Raw genomic sequence first — 21596 nt, 5'->3', positions numbered from 1 at the left:
ATCTGTTTCTTAGATCTTTGATGATGAAAAAATGTGGCTGTGGACAGGGGCTTAGATCAGGATGCGAGGGGAGCAGGGTGGGAGGGACAAGAATGAAGTTGGAGCATCTCTGGCAGCATTCTGGTGATAGCGGTTGCCTGGTATCGAGTGGCCCGTCTCCTGAGATCGCTGACTTCTTCTGTGGAGCTCTGTGGTGACCCAGGTCCTCATGTTACCTGTGGAGCTGCTCAGACTCGCAGGCTATGAACAATGAAGGCTTAAGGGGCTGGATTCTTTGGGGGACTCTTACCCTCTGTGATGTGTAGATATTTGGGTTTTTTGTTGTTGTTGTTTTGTGTTTTTTGTGGGTTTTTTTTTGTTTTGTTTTGTCGAGACAGTGTCTCTCTGTGTAACAGTCTAGCTGTCCTGGAACTAGCTCTTGTAGATCAGGCTGGCCTCGAACTCATAGAGATCCACCTGCCTCTGCCACCCAAGTGCTGGATTAGAGGTGTGCACCACCACTGCCCGGCTTGATGTTTTAAACTGATTTTAAACCTGTCATCTGGAATACTGTTAAGCTTAGAGATGAGCAGACAGTATGTTCACCCTGCAGGGCCCCCCACTCAGTCTCTCTCTCTCCCCTCTCACCCACATGGTATCTCAAAGCCTCTTTCAGTTTTAAGTTTTATGATTTCAGAAGCTGCATACAACATTGCTAAAACATGGCTTAAGTGACCAGGGAGTCAGCTCAGCCATCATTGTCCTTGCTACACAAACATGAGGACCTGAGTTTGGGTCCCAGAATTCACATAAAAAGTTGGGTGTGGCCGGGTGATGGTGGCACACACCTTTAATCCCACCCAGCACTTTGGAGGCTGAGGCAGGTGGATCTCTTGAGTCTGAGGCCAGCCTGGTTTGCAGGGCAGGTACGGTTACACAGAGAAGCCATATCTCAAAGAAAAACAAAACCAAACAAAAAGCTAGGTGTGAGCCGGACGGTGGTGGCGCACGCCTTTAATCCCAGCACTCGGGAGGCAGAGGCAGGCGGATCTCTGTGAGTTCGAGGCCAGCCTGGTCTACAAGAGCTAGTTCCAGGACAGGAACCAAAAGCTATGGAGAAACCCTGTCTCGAAAAATCCAAAAAAAAAAAAAAAAAAGAAAAAAAAGCTAGATGTGGCTGCCCAAATGGCTGTAACCCCAATACTTTCAGAAAACAGAGACCGGAGGATGGCCTGAGCTAGCTCGCTGGTCACCGGCCCAGCTCCAGATTCAATGAAACACCTTCTCTCAAGGTAATAAAACAGAGTGATAGACTAGAACACTTGATATTGTCCCCTGGCGTCAGTTATGAGCACAGGGACACACGTGTTGATACACATGTGCATATACACCTTATACACACACACCACACACGTAAGCACGCACACACACACAAACATTAGTTTTGATAATTTTGGATAATACTTAACATTGTTGCTTTTCTTATTTGTTTTGTTTTGCCATCATTTGCCCAGCTAGTCAGTTGAGGATTAAGTCTGTGTGTGTGTGTAGCATATGTATTTACAAGTTGTGTGGGTGCTCATACACGTGTGTGAGAACACAGATGTAGAGGTCAGAGATTGCTGTCGGGTAGCCTTTCTCCAACACTCTCTACATTATCTGTTTGAGACACAGCCTCTCGTTGAACCCGGGTTCACTGACTGACTGGCCAGGCTGACTGGCGAGCTGCTCTGTCTCTTCCTCCCCCACACCAGGGCCACAGTATGCTACCTTGCCTGGCCCTTTATATGTGTTCTGGGGATCTGAACTTGGGTCCTCATGCTTGCGGGGAGGGCACTTTACCAACTGAGCCATCTTGCCACTCCTTTTAAAAAAATTGATTTTTTTCGTGTGTGTGTATACGTGTGTGTGTGGAGGTCAGAGGTCAGCTTGTCAGAGGTAGTTCTTTCTTTTCGTCATGTGGGTCTCAAGTGGTGAACCCAGTCTCCCAGTCTTGGTGGGAAGCACTTATCTGCTAAGCTATCTCATTGGCCCTAAAATGTTTATTTTAGCTAGCTCAGGCTGGCCCGGAACTTGCTATATAGTCCAGACTGGCCTCACACTCATTTTCCTCCCTCTTCCTCCCGAATGTGAGATTATAAACATGAGTCACTAGAGCCTCTGTGTGTAGTTTTAAAATAATGAGCATGCTGTCAGGAAGGTGATGAGGGTTCATTCATTCATTCCATTTACTTAGTGGTCCTGGGTATTGAGTCCAGGGTCTTGGGATACTGGACAAGTGTTCCTCCACTGGACTGCATCCCAAGCTCATTTCTTACCTTTTGTTTCAGAAGACAAGGCATTTCTAAGATGCCTAGTCTGGCCTGGAACTTAACTGTTGCTCTGGCTGGCCTGAAACTCTGGACCCTCCTCCCGCAGTCTCTCCAGTGCTAGGATCATAGGTGTGCACCGGTACACCCAGTGAGCTGGGCTTTATCAGCTGCTATGGGGAGATGCATTTGGCTCCGCTCCAGGTGCTGGGTATGGGTTCCTGGTGCCTGCTGTGGCCCTGTTGCTGCTGTGGTGAGCCATTTCAGGTCCCGCCCTTCCCGCGCGACCATTCTTCCTTCCTTCAGCTCACTGGGACCAGGAGTGCCTGGAGCCCCTGGTGCAGCTGGCACAGGGCTCAAGAACTGACTTAGGAAGGGGTTTGTATCAGTCTAAAGTAGGTCACAGGAAGCTTAGCCTGGTTTCTCCAGAGAGGACGGTCACGTGTCTCTTCAGTCCGAGATACTGCTGCAGTGTGTGTAGCCTGAGTAATAGTGACTTCGCACCAAGGCTCCCAAGTCAGAATGGGCCTGGCCTTCCCTAACTCCAGCAGTGAGTCAGGTCCTCTCTAAAGCTGGGTCAAGGTGACTAAGGTTTGGCACTTTGACAACAACCATCCTCTTCTGGACTCCAAGGAGCTCTGTGGGGGCCCCCAAAGGCCCACTACCCTCAGCAGTATTGAGTCAGAGCCAGCGGGCTTGCGTGGCAATGCCGGATGCACGCTGTGGGATAGTCACAGCATGGCGTATTTATACAGTGATGAGCGGGGGCAGCCCTTAAAGATGTATGGGTGATTCAGAACAAAGACAACCGAGAGCATACCTGGCTCCTTTTCCAGTCCTACGTGTGTGTTTTAGAAATCAGGGTGGCAGGAGAGACCCCAGGGCCGTGAAGGTAGCATCTGGGTTTTTATTATTGTTTAAAACAGGGTTTCACTCCATTGCCTAACGTCGCCTTGAATTCAAGGCAATCCTCTTGCCTCAGACTCCCTAGTGCTGGAATTGTGAACATGCACTACCATGTCTAGCTTGTCAAGTGGGTTTTGATATTGTTATATTTCTTTGGGCGTTAGGTCTCAGGGATCAGACACGGGCATTGTGGCTAGACAAGTGCTGTACACTAATCCAGACTCCCAACCCCACTTATATTTCTTGACGTGGGTATCGGCGATGGGGCAGGTGCAGCTTGCGAGAGCCCTGTGCCTGCTACACCTGGATTCCATGCATTTCAGGAGTGCTCAGCTTTCCTCCAGTAGGTGAAGCAAAAACACAATGCTTTGAATGATAGTTCCAACCATGGAGCTGCCTGAGGAATTCCAGGGTCGGCGTGGGGAGTGACCAGCTGATGGAAACCCATGGCCAGGGTGTCATGGAAGACTCTTTGTTGATTCTGTGTTTCTAATTTCCATGCAGTGCCTAGTGACCAGTGACAGTGACCTTTGGGGGGCTGGAGGTGTTCTGTGAGAGCTGGTTGCTGGTACAAACACACACAAACGCACATGTGCGCTTACACACGCACACACTCTGAAACAGTCCTCTTTCTGCCCCCACCCTGATGTCCCTCTTCTGTGCCTTCCAGCTTTTTGATCATGTCGCTGAGTGCCTGGGAGACTTCATGGAGAAAAGGAAGATCAAGGACAAGAAATTGCCCGTGGGATTCACCTTTTCTTTTCCCTGCCGACAATCCAAAATAGACGAGGTGAGGATGCCTTGGGGGTCGATTGGTTTCTGAAGATGGCAACCATGCCCTCAGGTTTCCCCTTGCTTTTATGGGTGACTTGCATGCCTCATGGTTTTGGAACCATTTGCCAAAATTAATGTGAGCTTGTGAGGTCGTGTTTCTTTTCCTTCCTTACACCCCCACCCCACCCCCAAACCTCTTCTGAGGGGGCTAATGCATCCCAGGCTGCTCTCTGGATAGTAGCCTAGGATGACTTTGAATTTGTGGTCCTCCTTCCTTGCCTGGTTTATGTGATGCTGGGGACTGAACCCCGAATCTGGTGCACGCTGGGCAAGCACAACTACCCGCTCAGCCATACCTCCAGCCTGTTCTGCTGACCAGTTGCTTTAGTTGCTGGTGTAGTTTTAGCGGTCAGTTATGGTACTTACAGCCACCAGGTGAAGGGCCATTGGTGAGGCTCTCGTAGGTGAGCAAGGTAGACAGGCTCGATAGCTATGCAGAGAAGCGATATCGGGACTGAAGTCTGTTTACCTGGAAGCCACATGGCAACTGCGAGTCTGGGCAGGTGCTGTGCCTCAGGAATCAGGATGTCTTCCTTAAGAGAAACCTCTGGTTTCCTCGTCGAGCTCCCAGGTGGCCGACTTGTCCCGGCAACTTTCCTGTTTGCTGTTTGTTCATTCATGCGTCTGTTTGGCAAGGATACACTCAGCTCTACCCTGTGGTAAAACTGCTCCTCAGAGAGCTACAAAGAGGTGGAAAAAGTAGGTGGAGCTTGTTCCTTTTCTATGTGAAGGGTCAGAACAAGCCCCCACCCCACTGTGTGTGTGTGTGTGTGTGTGTGTGTGTGTGTGAACAAATGCCAGTTAACTCTGAGGGCCTAGCAGGCCCCAGGCCATGTTTTCATGAGTACCTCACAGCTAACACATAATCTCTGTGAATAAAGTGCTTCTGAGCCCCCTTATGGATGGAGAACCTGAGGCTTGCCTGCAGCCCAGGAGCCAGCAGAGAACGTGATTTCACACCAGTCTACTTTACTGCAGCATTTGGGTACCGGTGTCCTGCACGCTTGTCGGCAGTACCTGGCCCCTTTGTTGATGGGGTCCCTGTTGCTGCTTTTCCTGATGCCGGAGGCTGTGCATTTGTTTGACTTGCAGAATCAGAAGAAGGGTTTGGAGAGCTTGGTAGATCGAGCTTCTTGTTTTAGGATAGAGATCCAAGGCCTTCATGGGGTGATCCGGATTATTCATGATTGAACCGGAAGCACTGCCCCAGGTCTTACCTTGCATTTTGTACCCCCCCCCCTCTGAGTACCTCTGAGATGTTCATGTCCCCACTTTTTTCCATCTGGAACTTGGGTAAGTCCCATCTAGTCTCCCTAGATACCTGTCAGTTTGATACCTCCAAGCTGTTCAGAGGAGTTGGGCCCCCAGAGTACCTCTCTCAGCCCTTCAATGCTTGCTATTGTGTGATAACGTGGGAGAAAGGTCCCAAGTCCTCAGAAGGCGCCTAAACCTAGATCATGCTGAACTGTGTGTGTGTGTGTTTCTGCCAATACTTTCACATCACTGAGAAAGTTTAGTTTGTACATTAGGCACATTAAAAGATTAATAACCATTGCTAATGATGGAACAGTTTGGTTTACTATAGCAAGAGTTATGTGAAGATATGTTCTCAGAATATCCAATTGCTGGGCAGAGATCCCACTCAGTTCAGTGCTTGCCTAGAATGCACGAAGGCCTGGGGTTGATCCCCAACTCGGTACATGCTCGTGGATTCCAACACAGTCATAACCCAGGTCTTGGGAGGTGGAGGCAGGAGGATCAGAGGCTCAAGGTCATTCTCAGCTGCGTAGCAAGTTCAAAGCCAAAGTAGGACACATAAGACCCTGTCTCATAAAGTCAATTACTCTTTGAGATCTAGCAGTTGGTCTAATAATTGAGATGGCCGCTAAGTGACCAACGTGATGACTAAGTGTCTAACAGGCACTGGGCCAGGCCCTGAGAGAGCATGGCTAGCGGATATGGCCTGGCCTCCAGAAAGCAGTCTTTGAAGCAGGGAGGAAGGGGTGGTAGGAGGGACATCCTCCTGGGGACAGGAGCCTGCAGGATGGAACAGATGTGGGTGCAGGTGTTATGGGCAGAGGAGGAGCCGGAAGTGTGACTTACCTACCAACCCTGACCCCCACGGAGGAAGGGTTCAAGGCTGGGACCTCCATTGCCCAAAGCTAAACCAACTCCATTCTTCTCAACACACAAAATGTTCCTCAGGGGAATGAGATAACACCCACCAGGAAGTGGGTAGGAGCTTGACTCCAGTCACCCAAGTCCGTGTTTGTTTCAGGGGAGGCTGAAGGGAAGAAAACAGCGACCAGGGTCATTTCTAATGCTGGGCTTAGTCATTCTTGCTCCAGAGTGTAGGATCACAAACTCAATGAGGGTTTGCCCACTCCTGTGAAGCCTGTAGTCTGCACGCCTCTCAGAGCGAGGTCAGGCCCCTCTTCTTTGTATAAGCCTTGGGAGGCTGGCAGGGGCTTGGCAATGATCGTGGCAAAGCTGCTGTTTCTATAGCAACCTTCCCCACTGAGAAAAGAGCGGCCAAGTAGGACTCTTTTATGCTCTCTTTTACTATTATTTTTTTAAGGCCATGTGTAGAAACCATTGCAATGATACAAAGTGTAATGCAAAGCTAAGTCCCAACTCATTCATGCTCCCGGGAACGCAGCCTAGTCAGCCTCTCTTCTGCTTGCTGTTGCTCCACGAATGTGCAAGCAGAGATGAGCATCGTACCATCCGATGGTGGATGCGTCACGTACAGATGGGGGTGGAAGGCTCAAAGCAGCACAGGTCCCACAGTGCTTCAGTACCAAGGCCCTGGCAAGGCTAATTCGCTTAGTATTGCTGTTTCCTCTTTTGTTTGGTTGTGGATTGGAAGTTGAGGCCTGGCTGAAAAGTTGAGGAGGTGATCAATCAGGTCTTACTGGTTTCTCTGGCTCTCTCTCCCATCAGTTTAAGTTTGTGTGCTTTTGGGGAGCACCTTTACCCAGTGAGCCACCTTGCTGGCCCATTGCTTTCCTTGTGTCCCACAAAGGTCAGGCGAGGGTGTCAGATCCTCTAGAACTGGAGTTACAGGAGCTTGTGAGTCATCAAATATGGATGCTGAGAACTGAACTCAGGTCCTCTCCCCTGCCACCAAGTACTCTTAACTGCTGAGGCTTCTCACTAGCTCTTTTTGAATGGGGCGTGGCTGACATCCACCTGGGTGTGCATAAGAGAGATGGCTCCAAACCGGAGGACCCCGGTTCAATTCCCAGTACCCACGTGGTGGCTCACAATTGTCTAGTTCCAGGGGACCTGACACCCTCTCACAGGCATACATGCAGACAAAACACCAATGCACATAAAAGAAAAATAAATAAATCATTTCTCACTTTCTTTCGCAGGCTATCCTGATCACATGGACAAAGCGGTTCAAAGCCAGTGGTGTGGAAGGGACAGACGTGGTCAAGCTGCTGAATAAAGCCATTAAGAAGCGAGGGGTAATTTCTCTTAGGCGTACCGCTCATGCTCATGCTGCCCGGAGGGGAGGGACACGGAAGTTCTGTAGTCTGAACACCCTAACATGAGACAAGTAAGAATCCCAGCCCAGGGGAGCAAGTCAGATGTGAATTCTCAGAGGTGGCCTGCAGCAGAGAGACCCTCCAGGGGTAACCTGCGGGGATTAGAGCACTGGACGCTGCTTTCCTCCTGCGAATGCGCATGCGGAATTTCCAGCTGCGCTTTGGAGGCTTGCAGAGGAATGTAGGTAGCTCCGCAAGAAAAATACACTCCCCAAAGAATCCCAAGCCAGATAATTAAGGGGACCTTGCAGTTTCCATAACGTAATCACCGCTCTCTAATCCAGTTAATTGAGTCCTGGCTGCAGTGAAGCCAGCGCCACCCACTAGCTCGGTAGTGTGTGAGAATTGAAGCATGCCTGCCAAGCTTATCTCTGGGGTTGGGATTTCTGCACCCATGTGGGAGCTGATGGTGACGTTCTCTTCATTGGTCCCCAGGACTATGACGCTAACATTGTGGCTGTGGTGAATGACACAGTGGGGACCATGATGACCTGCGGCTACGATGACCAACAGTGTGAAGTTGGCCTGATCATTGGTAGGTGCCCCCTGAGCTCCGTCCTTTGCACAGCCCGAGAGGTCCCCTCCCCTTCCGTGTGTGGTCACGACTCCCCACCTTGTTTCTCCCAGGTACTGGCACCAACGCTTGCTACATGGAGGAGCTGCGACACATTGACCTGGTGGAAGGCGATGAGGGGAGGATGTGCGTCAACACGGAATGGGGAGCCTTTGGGGACGACGGGTCCCTGGAAGACATCCGAACCGAGTTCGACAGAGAGTTAGACCGGGGGTCCCTCAACCCTGGGAAGCAGTTGTGAGTAGACTTTCTCTTCCCAGCTACATATCTAACTTAAGAAGCACTTAGCAAAAGATTGGGGGGTAGACGGGAAAACCATAAAGCCAGGTAGCCACAAATGCTGTCACCCATTAGTCTGTTTTTTTGTCACACGGGTGTGGACCACAGGGCTCTATCACTGAGCCACATCGTCAGCCTTTAAACTGTATTTTCTTTGTTTTGAAACGGAGTCTTAAGTTGCCTAGCTTGGTCTTGAACTTACAGTCTTCCAGTCTCAGCCTCCTGCGTAGCTGAGATGACAGGCTAGTACTATCATCAGCCCGCCCTCTATTTCAGGTTTGCGTGACCGGACTTTTCTTGCTTGGTTAGCTGTGAAGGTATGGAGTGCATACCTTTAAAGGCAAGATGGCTTAGTAGATGAGGGCGCTTCGTGTGTATGCCTGACAACGTGAGTTCGAGTCGTGAAACCCATGTAAAGATAGGAGAGAGCCACAGCCGCAGAGTTGTTCTCTGATCTCCATGTGTGTCATGGCATGTGCACCCATGAACACATAAATGTGCACACACACACACACAATAATAATTTTTTTTTTAATTTAGAGCTGGAGAGATAGCTTTGTGTTAAGAACCCTGACTGCTCTTCCAGAGGACCTAAGTTCAGTCCCCAATGCTCACACGGCAGCTCCAAACCGTAACTCCAGTTCCAGATTTGCACACGGTTCTGACTTCCACGGCGCCAAGCACACACCTGGTACACAGACATACAGGCAGGCAAAGATCTCCATACATATCAAGTCATAGATTAATTGACAATGTTAAATAACATACATTTGTTTAATCCCCTTACGATTGGGACTAGCGATGTAGCTTGGTTGGTAGAGTGCCTGCCAGGCATGCATGAGGCCCTGGGCACCGTCCCTAGTGTGCCATAAACTGGGTGCAGCGATACATGTCTATAGTCCTGTCATCAGGAGGTGGTAGACGAGGATCACAAGTTCAAGGTCATCCTGTGCTATAGTGTGTTCAAAGACAGCTGAGGCTACATGAGACCCCCATCTCAAATGAATTTATAAATAGCTTTGGAAGTGCCAGAGACAGGCAAGGTCCTAAGCACTCAGTAGCCAGATTTCATGGTCATGATCAGATTTCATGTTTCTGTAGAGGAAACTAAGGCCTAGATATGCAGTGGCAACAGAATTGAGAGGAATCGGCTGTCGGGCCCTGCTTGCCTTCTGCCAGCTCAGGGATTCCAGTCTAGACTCGGCGGGGCTCTTCCCACAGGAGCCCGGGCAGTGGCTGAACAGCCAGGCCACGGAGCTTTCCACACTCTTCCTTTCCAGGGAGCATCTACTCTCTGGAGCCGGTCAGGCCTGCCTGGGCCTGTCAGGGACAGGGAACAATGAAGACTGTTTGGAAGGGGACCGTGTGCTGTACCGACAGGCTGGGCTGGGTGCTCGAGGGCCCGGCAGCATCTTTGGCTGCTGGATGGCTCTGACTGGAACAAATTGTTTTGCTGTGTCACTGCCAGCCCTGGGGGTGCCAGCCAGCCAGCCAGCCAGCCACCCTCAAGGGGAGGTCTCTGGTCTGCGTGGCTTAGGGGTTCCTTCCGGTCCCTGACCAACCATACTTGGGTCTGACTCAAATATGGTGTCAAGCCCCAGAGTCCTCAGACTGAGTCTTCACTTGGCATGTGCTGTTTCCATCCACGGACTCCCCTAGGTACTCCGTCCTCATAACACATTCACTGTGAGATTGGCCCATTCCTGAATTTGGCCAGAGCAGTGGGGTGAGCTGATTGGCCTTCAGCTACCCAAAGCCCGCCTCTGACTGTTAGAGGGAGGCCAGTGGGCAAAGGATGCTGTGAGGGGCTGGGGATGCAGCAAAGCTGGCGGTGTTTGCGTAACATACACAGAGCCCTGAGTCGGAACCCCAGTACCTTATAAACCAGACCTCATCACACACACCTATAATCCCAGGCCTCCTGGAGACAGGAGACTCAGAAATTCAAGGTCATCTTTGCTGCAGATGAAACTTGAGACAAGCCTGACTTCGTGAGAATTTGTCTCAAGAACAAAACAAAACAAACCAGCCAACCAAAGAAAAAACCCGAAACCATCAGACATAGAGACAGACATCTGTTGATCTCAGCTACTCACCAGTTCCAGGTCTCAGGTCCTGCACCCAGAAAAAAAAGATTTATGGTTCCAGGGCTGAGGGGACTGAGTTCCAAGCCCAGATCTGCTGTTGCTGTTCTTCCATGAATAGGTATATTGACTTCTCTGGACTTGAGCTTCTCCATGGTAGAGCGAGCCTCAGGGGCCCATGTTATTGGGAAGCTTCCAGGCAGTCCTGCTCTGAGGGCCTTAGTCCCGTCCTGGATACCTGTCATCTCCAGCTTCGTCATCAAGCACAAAGGCTGTGATCAGCAGATATCCAGGGGCGGGGGAGATAGTTCAGCAGCTAGGAATATACACCTCTCTTGTGATCAGCAGCTAGGAATATACACCTCTCTTGCAGAGGACTGTAGTTCAGGTTCCAGGATCCATGTCAGGCAGCTAAAACCACTCTTTGTGGGCACATATACTCTGGCACACAGACAACATACACACAACACATAATTAATTTTTAAAACAAATGTACAAGTAACCGCTTTCCTTATGGAGAATAGCTCCCCCCACCAAGATAATTTTTTCCTCTTCTATAGCACAAATTCTAATTTTTTTTTTACTTTTTTGATTTTTCAACACAGGGTTTCTCAGTGTAGCCCTGGCTGTCCTGGAGCTTGCTCTATACCTCGAACCCACAGAGCTCCGCCTGCCTCTGCCTCCCGAGTGCTGGGATTAAAGGTGTGTGCCACCACTGCAAGTGGCTTAGCTATGCACTCTTCAAACAAGATTTATTTGTTAAAACACAAACAAAATATCACTACACTCTTCTGAGCTGGGCACTTCCTGCCTACCTCCATCCCGGAAGGCTCTGTGGTATAGCACTAGGAATGACAGTCCCATGAAAGTACATCATGCGGTTCTGTAAGAGATGATCCCTTTGTTTGTGTGGCACCCTTCTCACCTGCCCCCCTAACCTAAATCCTAACAGTTCCCTACTTCCAGGCAGCCTTCCTCACCTGTCCCGCCCTGCAGTGTCCTGTCCTCCTGGGTGGCCACCCTGTCTAGAATCACACCAGTGACCTTGCCTACCTCAGAGTCTGGGAGCTTGAGAGAGGCAGTGGGTCTCTTATGCTTTTCTGCTGTCGCCTCCTTGAATGCCGACCCCAGCGTCGGAGGAGAGGGAACTTAGATACCTATGGATTCCCTCCTGCCTCGGATGAGACGGAACTTAGATACCTATGGATTCCCTCCTGCCTCGGATGAGACGGAACTTAGATACCTATGGATTCCCTCCTGCAGGTTCGAGAAGATGGTCAGCGGCATGTACATGGGAGAGCTGGTCCGGCTGATCCTGGTGAAGATGGCCAAGGAAGGCCTCCTGTTTGAGGGGCGCATCACTCCGGAGCTGCTCACCAGGGGCAAGTTCAACACGAGTGACGTGTCAGCCATTGAAAAGTAGGTACCATCTGAGGGCTTAGGAGGGAGGCAGGGGCCTGCTAACTCTTGAGACTAAGTACCAGGGACAGCTTCTCCCCAAACACCAGGCTGTCTGGATCCATCTCCCCTCACCCTCAGGAGCTGACATAACCGGCTGGTTTATCCGCACGATCTTTCTGCTAAGGTCTTTAAAAAAAACAGCCGAGGGGCCTAGAGAGATGACTCAGCAGGTTCAGTCCCCAGCACCCACACGACAGCTCACAGTCACCTGTTTACAGGGATCCAACTTCTGACCTCTGCAGGCGCCGGGCATGCGTGTGGTGCACCAGAAAAACCAGACATAAAAAGAAATAAGTCTTAAGAAGAAAAAAAGAAATAACTTAGTACAAGTGTTTTATGGATAATTTTCTTATGTGGTTTCAAAAACCGCGTCCTCCTCGCTCTTACACAAACACACATGTCACACATACACCATACATACCACAAACACACTGCACACTCGCTCACCATACATCCACTCCCAAACCTGACCCCCCCCCCCACCGGTGTAAGATTCTAATCAATGAAGCCGATGATCCTAGTGTTGAGCAAGGGACCAAAGCTGGGCCAGGATTCTTGGAATTCCCTCTTGGTGTATCATGGCCTTTCCCAAATTGTATTCTATGGAACCTAGAGGCATCCAGTCAATGACTGGATAGTTCTGCAGCGGATTCATTAATTAGGATACCAATGAAACCTGACCACTGTGGCTAACCCAACATTCCCCCAAACTACCTCTCTGCTTCTATATGTTCTCAGGAATGCCTGTGAATAGCCATGTTCCCTAAAACTCAAATTTAAGAACTACTGGCTAATAGATATAAAAGGAGAAAGTCCAGGCAGCATCCTGCCCTCTGCCCTTTGGCATCCCATGGGATGCTGAGAATCTACCGTCTTGACTGTTAGGCACAGGCCTGCCTGCAGTCTGAGAGACTCACAGTGTGGTGTAGCTCAGAATCCCCAAGCCTAAAGGACTCGTGTGCCGTGCGTAGCTTCTGTGTTCTACCGGGTCCAGGAGGCCATCGGCAAGATGTGAGGCAGCTTGCTGCTCCGTGTCATCTGTCCCCACGAGTTACCTGCAGCGTGCCCTCACTGGTCCTAGGAGATGCACATCATACCAGCGGAGCTTTGTTTCCGACAGTGTGAACATAGCTGTCCCTGTGGTTAAAGAAAGAGGCCACCAGGAGGACGAGCGCTTTCCTGGACTCCCGCTCTTGGCCTGAGCCTGTGTTGGGGTTTATCATGGGGTTGTTCTCTTTTGGCTCTGGTCCTGAGATTCTGTGTGCAGCCTGTAACTTAATTTCAGAGTCACTGGTGAAGACCTTGGCCTGTTTCTGCCATTGGGTCTTTGCTTACTGAGAACCATAACTGCAAAGAGAGTATGTGTGGGTGGGGGGAGGGGGATAGAGAGATTTTAAAAACTAACCTGAAACCAACAAAAGATACATAAAACATGTATGCAGAAAATTAGAATTTTACAGAAAAGATCGAGACATACTTGTAACCAACCCAGATCCTCATGAGGAGAGGTTCCCCTTCACTATGAGCACTAACTCCCCGGGTGGAAACAGCTCTCTCTCCACGTGCTCACGGGCCATGCGTGCAGTCTCCCCTCTCTGAGGCCTGGCATGATGTAGTGTTTCCACCAGGCAGCTCTTCCTTAGGCAAGCGCACCCGTCCCAGGTGTTTCTCAGTGCCAGGCTGCATGGTGGGTTCTGCCTTCCCCAGCTTTGCCTCCCGACTCTGGTGCTTGCTCTCCACAGCCTGGCATGGCATGGTTCCGAACTCATGAAGTTTGGCTTCTCACCTCACAGGAATAAGGAAGGCATTCAAAATGCCAAGGAAATCTTAACCCGCTTGGGAGTGGAGCCGTCTGATGATGACTGCGTCTCGGTCCAGCACGTATGCACCATCGTCTCCTTCCGTTCAGCCAACCTAGTGGCTGCCACGCTCGGGGCCATCTTGAACCGCCTGCGTGACAACAGGGGCACAGCCAGGCTTCGGACCACGGTCGGTGTGGATGGTTCGCTCTACAAGACACACCCACAGTGAGTCCAGCCTATGTTGTATTTGTTTATTTCCCTCATCTGAGACCAAGAGGGCAGACTGCGCACCCACCAAGATAAGACAGTGGGGAGTGCCTAGTTCTGGGAAATCGGGCTAGGAGTTGTTCATGTGGGACGTCCCACCCTCGGTGTCTTCTCACGTATTGTTCCTGCAGCCTACTTCTGGGTCTTTCACTTCCCAAGGTGAGATAGAGTTTTCTCTAGACAGGAATGTGAGATGTCATGTGTCTGCAGCCTGGCTGCATTTTATCCAGAGGGACGGCATCCCCATTAGAACTGGAACTTAACGGGCGGTGGTGGCGCACGCCTTTAATCCCAGCACTTGTGAGGCAGAGGCAGGCGGATCTCTGTGAGTTCGAGACCAGCCTGGTCTACAAGAGCTAGTTCCAGGACAGGCTCCAAAACCACAGAGAAACCCCCCCCGGGGGGGGGGGGAGGGGGAACTTTGCCGGATGGTGGTGGCGCACACCTTTAATCCCAGCACTCGGGAGGCAGAGACAGGCGAATCTCTGAGTCTGAGGCCAGTACGTAAACAAAGACTAACTTGCAGCAGGTGTTTCTCATTTCAGAATTACTAGAAACTTGAGACTGTTTTAAAAGTTTCTGAGCCGGGGCTGGAGAGATGGCTCAGTGGTTAAGAGCATTGCCTGCTCTTCCAGAGGTCCTGAGTTCAATTCCCAGCAACCACATGGTAGCTCACAACCATCTGTAATGAGGTCTGGCGCCCTCTTCTGGCCTTCAGGCATACAAGCAGACAGAATATTGTATAATAAATAAAATAAAAAAAAGTTTGAGCCAATAGAAATCACTCACTCTTAATCCGTTCCTTGGAGGCTATGACCGCTGGTATTTTGGGGAAACGGCTTTTCCTGTTTCCTTTGGCAGGCAGCCTTCCATGCAGCATGACACAGTTCTGTGTTTCAAGCTGGCCTAAGCTTTTCTTCTAGGGAGGAGGGGAAGAGCTGAGTGGAAATAAAAACAGAACAAGAGGGGTGACTGAGCCCTGTCTCTGCGCTAGTTCCTTCTGTCAGCTCCTCGCTAAACCCATTTTTTTCTCAGCACTCCACCTTCAGGCGCTGAGTCCAAGGTCAATACTGGCTAAAGGTCACTCACCCCGTTTCTCAGATTGAAGCACTTGCCTTGGCCCCTGTGACACTTTTAATACAGCGGAGGAAAGAACTCCCCCTCCCTTTACTTTTTATCATTTGAAACAAAGTCTTTCTGTGTAGCCCAGGCTGGTCTGAAGCTAGTGGTGGCAGGCTTTCTGATTCACACAAGATGGTATGGACCCTTGAATTTTTTTTTTTTTTTTGTAGGTAAAACTCATTGTAAGCAGTTTTGGATAATCTCCCTTTCTATGCGTGCATGCGTGTGTGTGTGTGTGCGTGCGTGTTACACATTCCTATAGTGTGTGCCTAAGGAAAGCAGAGAGAATGGGATTAGCATTGCTTGACTGGAGAGTTACCAGATACCCCGACAGGTAGCTTGGTCCGACTATGGCGGCACACCCACTTCCACCTTCTCCCTCAGGTATTCCCGGCGTTTCCACAAGACCCTGAGGCGCCTGGTGCCTGACTGCGATGTGCGTTTCCTCCTCTCAGAGAGCGGCAGTGGCAAGGGGGCTGCCATGGTGACCGCAGTGGCCTACCGCCTGGCCGAGCAGCACCGGCAGATTGAGGAAACCCTGGCCCACTTCCGCCTCTCCAAGCAGAACCTGATGGAGGTGAAGAAGAGGATGCGGGCGGAGATGGAGATGGGGCTGAGGAAGGAGACACACAGCAAGGCTACCGTCAAGATGCTGCCTTCTTTTGTCCGGAGCATCCCGGATGGGACTGGTGAGGGCTTGTTGGGACTGCCACACCTGTCCCAAGAACCAGGGGGGCTGGATAGGAGACATTTTGGACCCTCCCAAGGATGCTTTTGCACTGGTAATGCCTAATTTGACAAGAGCTGGAATCTTACCCATCTCAGTGTATGTGTGCACATGCACGCGCACCCTCTGGAGTTTGAGGCCAGCCTCAGCTACATAGTGAGTTTGGGGCCAGCCTCAGCTACATGAGACAGACTAATAGAATAATTCACACAGTCCTCTTCAGTAGTAGCAGGGTATGTGTGAGGGAGATGGGCCTGGGGCTTTGCATCCTTGGCCAGGTTGAAGAAGCATCCTGCCCCTCACTGCTGCTACTTCTGAGGAAAGATTTTTGAGTGGATCCTCAGAATAATGACTGTCTGGAGTAGAAAAAAAATCTTAGCGCTAAGTTACTTATTGCTTAGATTTGTAAACCACTCTCAGATTTAGTGGCATAGATCAACTGCCATTTACAGTGGCCACGGGCAATTCTGCTCCAGGCCAGCCTCAGCCTTTTCTGGATACCCAGGGTCAGCGTGGCTAGCCACGGCTTTCCCACCAGTGGGCTACTGCACTCTACCGATGGGTCGAAGCAGGGTCTGGAAGCCATGGCTTGGACCCCAGAACCCTAAAAGAAAAGAAATAGGTTCCTCCATTTTTCAGTGGCAAGATACTGAAATAACTTGCACCCACATTGCAAAGAGGGAAGAGAGGCTGTGGCCATTTTTAGGTTGCATACATTGATACAGATTATGCATGTTTTGATATGACGTTCCTAAAGTCAAGATACTGTTGTCCGGTTTTTAAGTAACCCTGGTGAAGTTTAGCTATTGTGACCAATAGTTCCCTCCTGGGTCCACCCTTCTGATGCCAACCCAGCTTGTCACTCAAGAGTCCAGCTCACCTTTGAGCCCATGCTGGATATCACAGGCAACATTTATCACGGTCCCAGAAATGCAGGATGGGGGCAGTTGCAGGGAGCGGGGCAGTAGCCACCAAGACACACATAGCCACCTGTGGCTTTCTCTTGTGTTTTTCCTTGTGACAGAGCATGGTGACTTCTTGGCCTTGGATCTCGGAGGAACAAATTTCCGTGTCCTGCTGGTGAAGATCCGTAGCGGGAAAAAGAGGACGGTAGAAATGCATAACAAGATCTACTCCATTCCCGTGGACATCATGCAGGGCACCGGGGAAGAGGTAAGGGGCACGCATGCCTGGTGAGGGTGCATCACACACCTGGCCAGTAGCATTGGTGGTCACGCGATAACCCATACCTGCCACGTGACGCTGTAGCTGTCCCTGTGGCCCTAAAGCATCAAGTTTTTTGTGCTATGCCTTGCCCATGATTCTAGGATATGAAGTTACCAGAGAAAGGGGCTCTACGTGTGTGTGTGCGTGTGTGCATGTTTGCATGCTGAAACTGAGAAACCAAAGAGAGCCTCGCTAACCCATTTCTTCTCTCTTAAAGCTGTTTGACCACATTGTCTCCTGCATCTCCGACTTCCTGGACTACATGGGAATCAAAGGCCCCCGGATGCCTCTGGGCTTCACCTTCTCGTTTCCCTGCAAGCAGACGAGTCTGGATTGTGTGAGTCTCTTTCCTGTGCACAGCAGACCTCTGACAGTGCTGACTTCATGTGGTTAGGGCTTTCTCTGACCTCAACACTATCCTTAGATGTCTGGGACGGTATTACATGTCTTATGGGTCACTTCCAGAACATCCTAAGACTACTCTTCTGTCATTGTTGAAAGGAACCATCTTGCCAGGTGATGGTGAACTTTTATCCCAGCACTTGGGAGGCAGAGGCAGGCAGATCTCTGAGTTTGAGGCCAACCTGGTTTACAGAACAAGTTCCAGGACAGCCAGAACTACCTTGTCTCAAAAAAAAAAAAAAAGGAACTTTTGGGGCCTCCTCCAGGCACAAAGAACCATGCCCTTTTCTGTTTCCCTGTGTCCTTGGCTGTCACCTTCATTGTAGAACTTTGTACACCTCCCAAGTAGCTCACTAACTCTTTCCTTCTTTCCTTCCTCCCCAACCCCACTTCTTTTCCCCCTGCTCCTTTACCCCAGGCTGGCTGCCGACTTGGTTGTGAAGCCTTTGATCTCACCACTGGCAGCTTCCTAGGTCCTGGCGTCGCAGGCATGCGCCACCACACCTGATTTATGTGTGCTGGCATGGAATCCAAAGCTTTGCCCATGCTAGGCAAGCACTCTGCCAGCTAGCCTCATCCTCAGCCCCGAGTGGCTTTCCTTTTGGCTGATTGTATGGCAAGGAGCTGGATGCCCATAGGCCCTGGCACAGTGCGCTGTTAGGACAGACTTTTGTGTAAATGCCTGAGAAAGCAATGGGGTGAAATGGGTCCCAGACAGGGCTAGGGTGTGGGGATGGGTGAGGTTCCTTTTAGGACTCAAACCCAAGACAGGTCTCACTCAGTACCTGTGGCTCCTCCTAACAGTTCTTGCCCTGCCCCGTCCCCTAAACCTCTCCCTCCCGGGGAGGGGGGGGAGGCTGATCCCATCAAACAGCCATTTTGGCTACACCAGGCTCCTCTTTTGGTTGATGCCTACGCTCTTGCTTCCCCTCCCCCTCTCTCCTCTCATGTCTAATCTGCCAGCCATGTTCAGCCGGGACTCTTCCCTCGGCCTGCCTTCTCCCTTGTATCTGCAGTGAAAATCATCTCCCTCCTTAGGACTCCTGTCCTCCTCCTCTTTCATTTTTTCCTTCAGTTACCGTTTCTGTCCTTAGCGATCTATACCAGTGCCAGAGTCAGAACCGTGTGCCGGTGCTCAGCTGCGCAGGAAGGGCCACGGGTGGGTGGACATATTGGGGACAGAGGGATAAGATTATGCGGGATCGCTGAGGGAGGAACAACCAACCTGTCTGGAAGACCTGTAGACAGCCCGGCATGGCACAAGTGGAGACATGGCCAGGAAGAGACCCCAGGTGATGGTCTAAGGCCTGATTGGCAGTGGCTAAGGAAGGTGATGTCGTCAGTCATTAGGTCATGGTGCTGATCTTTAAGCCTTTTTAGATATCAGCAGTTGATTCTTGTTTAAGGCAGGGTTTTATATTGCCCAGGCTGGCCTCAGATTCCTTATGAGGCCAAGAATGGCCTAGAATTTCTAATCCTCCTGCCTCTACCTCCCATGTGCTGGCATTATTATGAGTGTATACCGTCACACCTGGTTTGTACAGTGCCCGGCTCAAAGCTAGGGCTTTGTACGTGCTAGGCAAGCACTCTGCCAGCGGAGCGACATCTCTAGCCCTAAACTTTTGTCCTTGCAGTTTGCAGAGGTCTGTAGTTCAGGCTAGCCCAGAACTTACCTACCCTAGACTGCTCTTGAACTAAAGGATAATATGTTTGCTTCAGCCACTCAAGTACTGAGATTCTAGGTGTGGGCCACCACATCCATCAGGATGACTCTACTGTCACCTCCCACTCCTGTAGCACACACACACAGAATGCTTTTTCTTAGAAGCATATAACTATAGTTTTGCGTTCCTTCCGTTACACGGTCAGCAACCAACCTTACGTGCCTCTGTTTCTCCATCTGTGAGGTGGGATTGGAGAGGAGATAGCTGTGAAGATGGAGGGGGCCAGCCCACAGGGTCTCACTCACACTTTATTATATTGAGTGTGATGTCCTGGCATCTAGACACAGCTTCCGTGGTTATTGCTGGGGAGGGAGGGTATCCAATTCTCATGGCTATCGAAGGGTTACTCTACTCACCCAGGCTCTTCTGCGGCTTCTCTTGTAGGGAATCTTGATCACCTGGACAAAGGGTTTCAAGGCCAGCGACTGTGTGGGTCACGATGTGGTCACTTTATTGAAGGATGCCATAAAGAGGAGAGAGGTAATTCAATATTTAAAAAAATTTTTTTTTTGCCTTAGGGGGATTTACAAAAATTAAGCTTGCTTCTTTGTGAAGAATTGGAACACCATAGAAGCATGTAGTTAGGGGACAGTAGAGGTGTCCCCAGTCACTGCCAGCATTAAAGTGACACTTGTCAGCTTTATATTGTTAAGGGATAATATGGGAGCTGGAAAGAGCCTGCCACCAAGTCTGGTGACCTGAGTTTGGTTCCCAGAAACCACATGATAGAGAATTAACTCCTGTGGTTTATCCTTTGATCTACACACATGTTGTGGTGTATGTGTGTGCATGTGCGTGCACACACAATAAAGAAATGTGAGGCTGGAGAGAGGTGGCTCAGAGGTAAGAGCACTGGCTGCTCTTCCAGAGGTCCTGAGTTCAATTCCCAGCAACCACATCATAGTGACTCACACCTATCTATAATGAGATCTAGTGCTCTTTTCTGGCATGCAGGTGTACATGCAGACAGAATGCTGTATTTATATATAATAAATATTTTTAAAAAGGAAATATGGAAAGGACGATATACTCAAAGAGAGGTAAAGTCATGATTCACGGGGATGGAAAGAGAGAAGCAGTTTCTAAGAACCCATACAGCCAGGTACTGCGGGTTCCCGAGCAGCACATGTGGACGCCCTGTTGGCTGGAATAGACTTAGAAGATATTGCTACTACTCTGTGTCAAAGTACAGACCACAGTCAAGAAATCAGCCCTGGTTCCCAGCGCATCCAGTCCACAGCATGAACAAGCAGGATTCAAGCTGGCCCCTTCCCTAAGACCCATGTCCCTTTCTTTTCCAAGGAGTTTGACCTGGATGTGGTGGCCGTGGTCAACGACACGGTGGGCACCATGATGACCTGTGCCTATGAGGAGCCCACTTGTGAAATTGGACTCATCGTAGGTAAGTGTCCTACCTGGTTTGTAGAGATCCGGCAGCTCAGTTCTTAGTTGGAGACAGTCGATCTGTTGGTCCCATTTATTTACTATTCTATATTGGAGGAAGGCTGCAGGGTTCCATTCCCAACATCCCATAATGCACATCGATTATGATTGGACTGTCAGTCAGTGAACTCTCCAGGAAAGAGGCCACAAAAACAAACAAACCCTTATGTGTCCTGGGTAGATGTAAGGTGTCTGGAAGAGCCTGTGTGTAAGAGCCCCAGGGCTGCAGGCTCACAGGCTGCAAAGGAAGCGGAGAGCATCTTTGCTCCTGACCATGGTCTAGCTGGAGAGAGCCAGTGTGATTTTAGACATCATTCGCCATCAATAGTCACTGTCTAAATGGCCCCAGCCCTGTAGGTTGTTGCCTTGTGTTCCAAACATGGCAGAGACCCAGGCCTCAATAGCATGAAACTGTATGTGTGTCCATGTGATGTATGGACAGTATGTGTGCAGGAATGCATGTACCCCCACAGTGCGTATGGGGGTCCAAGGACAACCTGGGGTGTTGGTCCTCGCTTCCACCTTGTTTGAGATGGCGTCTCTTGTTTGCCTCCTATCTTGCTATACAGGTAATAGAATTATAGCCACGCACTGTTGTGCCGGGTGTCTACATGAATTCTGGGGATTCGAACTCAGCTCCTTTTGCTTGCTTGGCAAATGCTGCCCCCACTGAGCTGTCTCCCTAGCCCGAGAACATTAAATTCCTGAAGCACTCTGACTAGGGTGAGAAAATCCTTTGACCTCGCATCAAGGGACGCTAGAAAAATGAAGTGCCCTCTATTCATTCTTGTTGGTATACTAAAACTAGCAAAATCAGCCTAGGGGAGAAAGGGTTCATTTTCGCTCCCAATTCCAGGTTAGAAACAGGTAAGAACCTGGAACAGCTAGCCACATCCCGTTCA

General features: G+C 50.2%; 1 protein-coding gene across 1 annotated transcript in view; it reads left to right on the top strand.

Moving 5' to 3' along the window:
- Positions 1-21596, top strand: part of Hk1 (hexokinase 1) — a 67595-nt gene that overhangs the window by 36525 nt on the left and 9474 nt on the right. Inside the window, exons 4-14 of the mRNA XM_057750992.1 lie at positions 3865-3984; positions 7406-7501; positions 8018-8117; positions 8210-8393; positions 11783-11938; positions 13774-14007; positions 15556-15860; positions 16923-17071; positions 17343-17462; positions 19636-19731; positions 20554-20653. Coding sequence (XP_057606975.1) covers positions 3865-3984; positions 7406-7501; positions 8018-8117; positions 8210-8393; positions 11783-11938; positions 13774-14007; positions 15556-15860; positions 16923-17071; positions 17343-17462; positions 19636-19731; positions 20554-20653 — 1660 coding nt within the window. The remainder of the gene's footprint in view (positions 1-3864; positions 3985-7405; positions 7502-8017; positions 8118-8209; positions 8394-11782; positions 11939-13773; positions 14008-15555; positions 15861-16922; positions 17072-17342; positions 17463-19635; positions 19732-20553; positions 20654-21596) is intronic.

This window comes from Chionomys nivalis, chromosome 19, assembly GCF_950005125.1.
Source record: "Chionomys nivalis chromosome 19, mChiNiv1.1, whole genome shotgun sequence".
Lineage (NCBI taxonomy): Eukaryota > Metazoa > Chordata > Mammalia > Rodentia > Cricetidae > Chionomys > Chionomys nivalis.
Note: the sequence above shows the minus strand (reverse complement) of the source record. Positions and strands in the feature narration are given on the sequence as shown.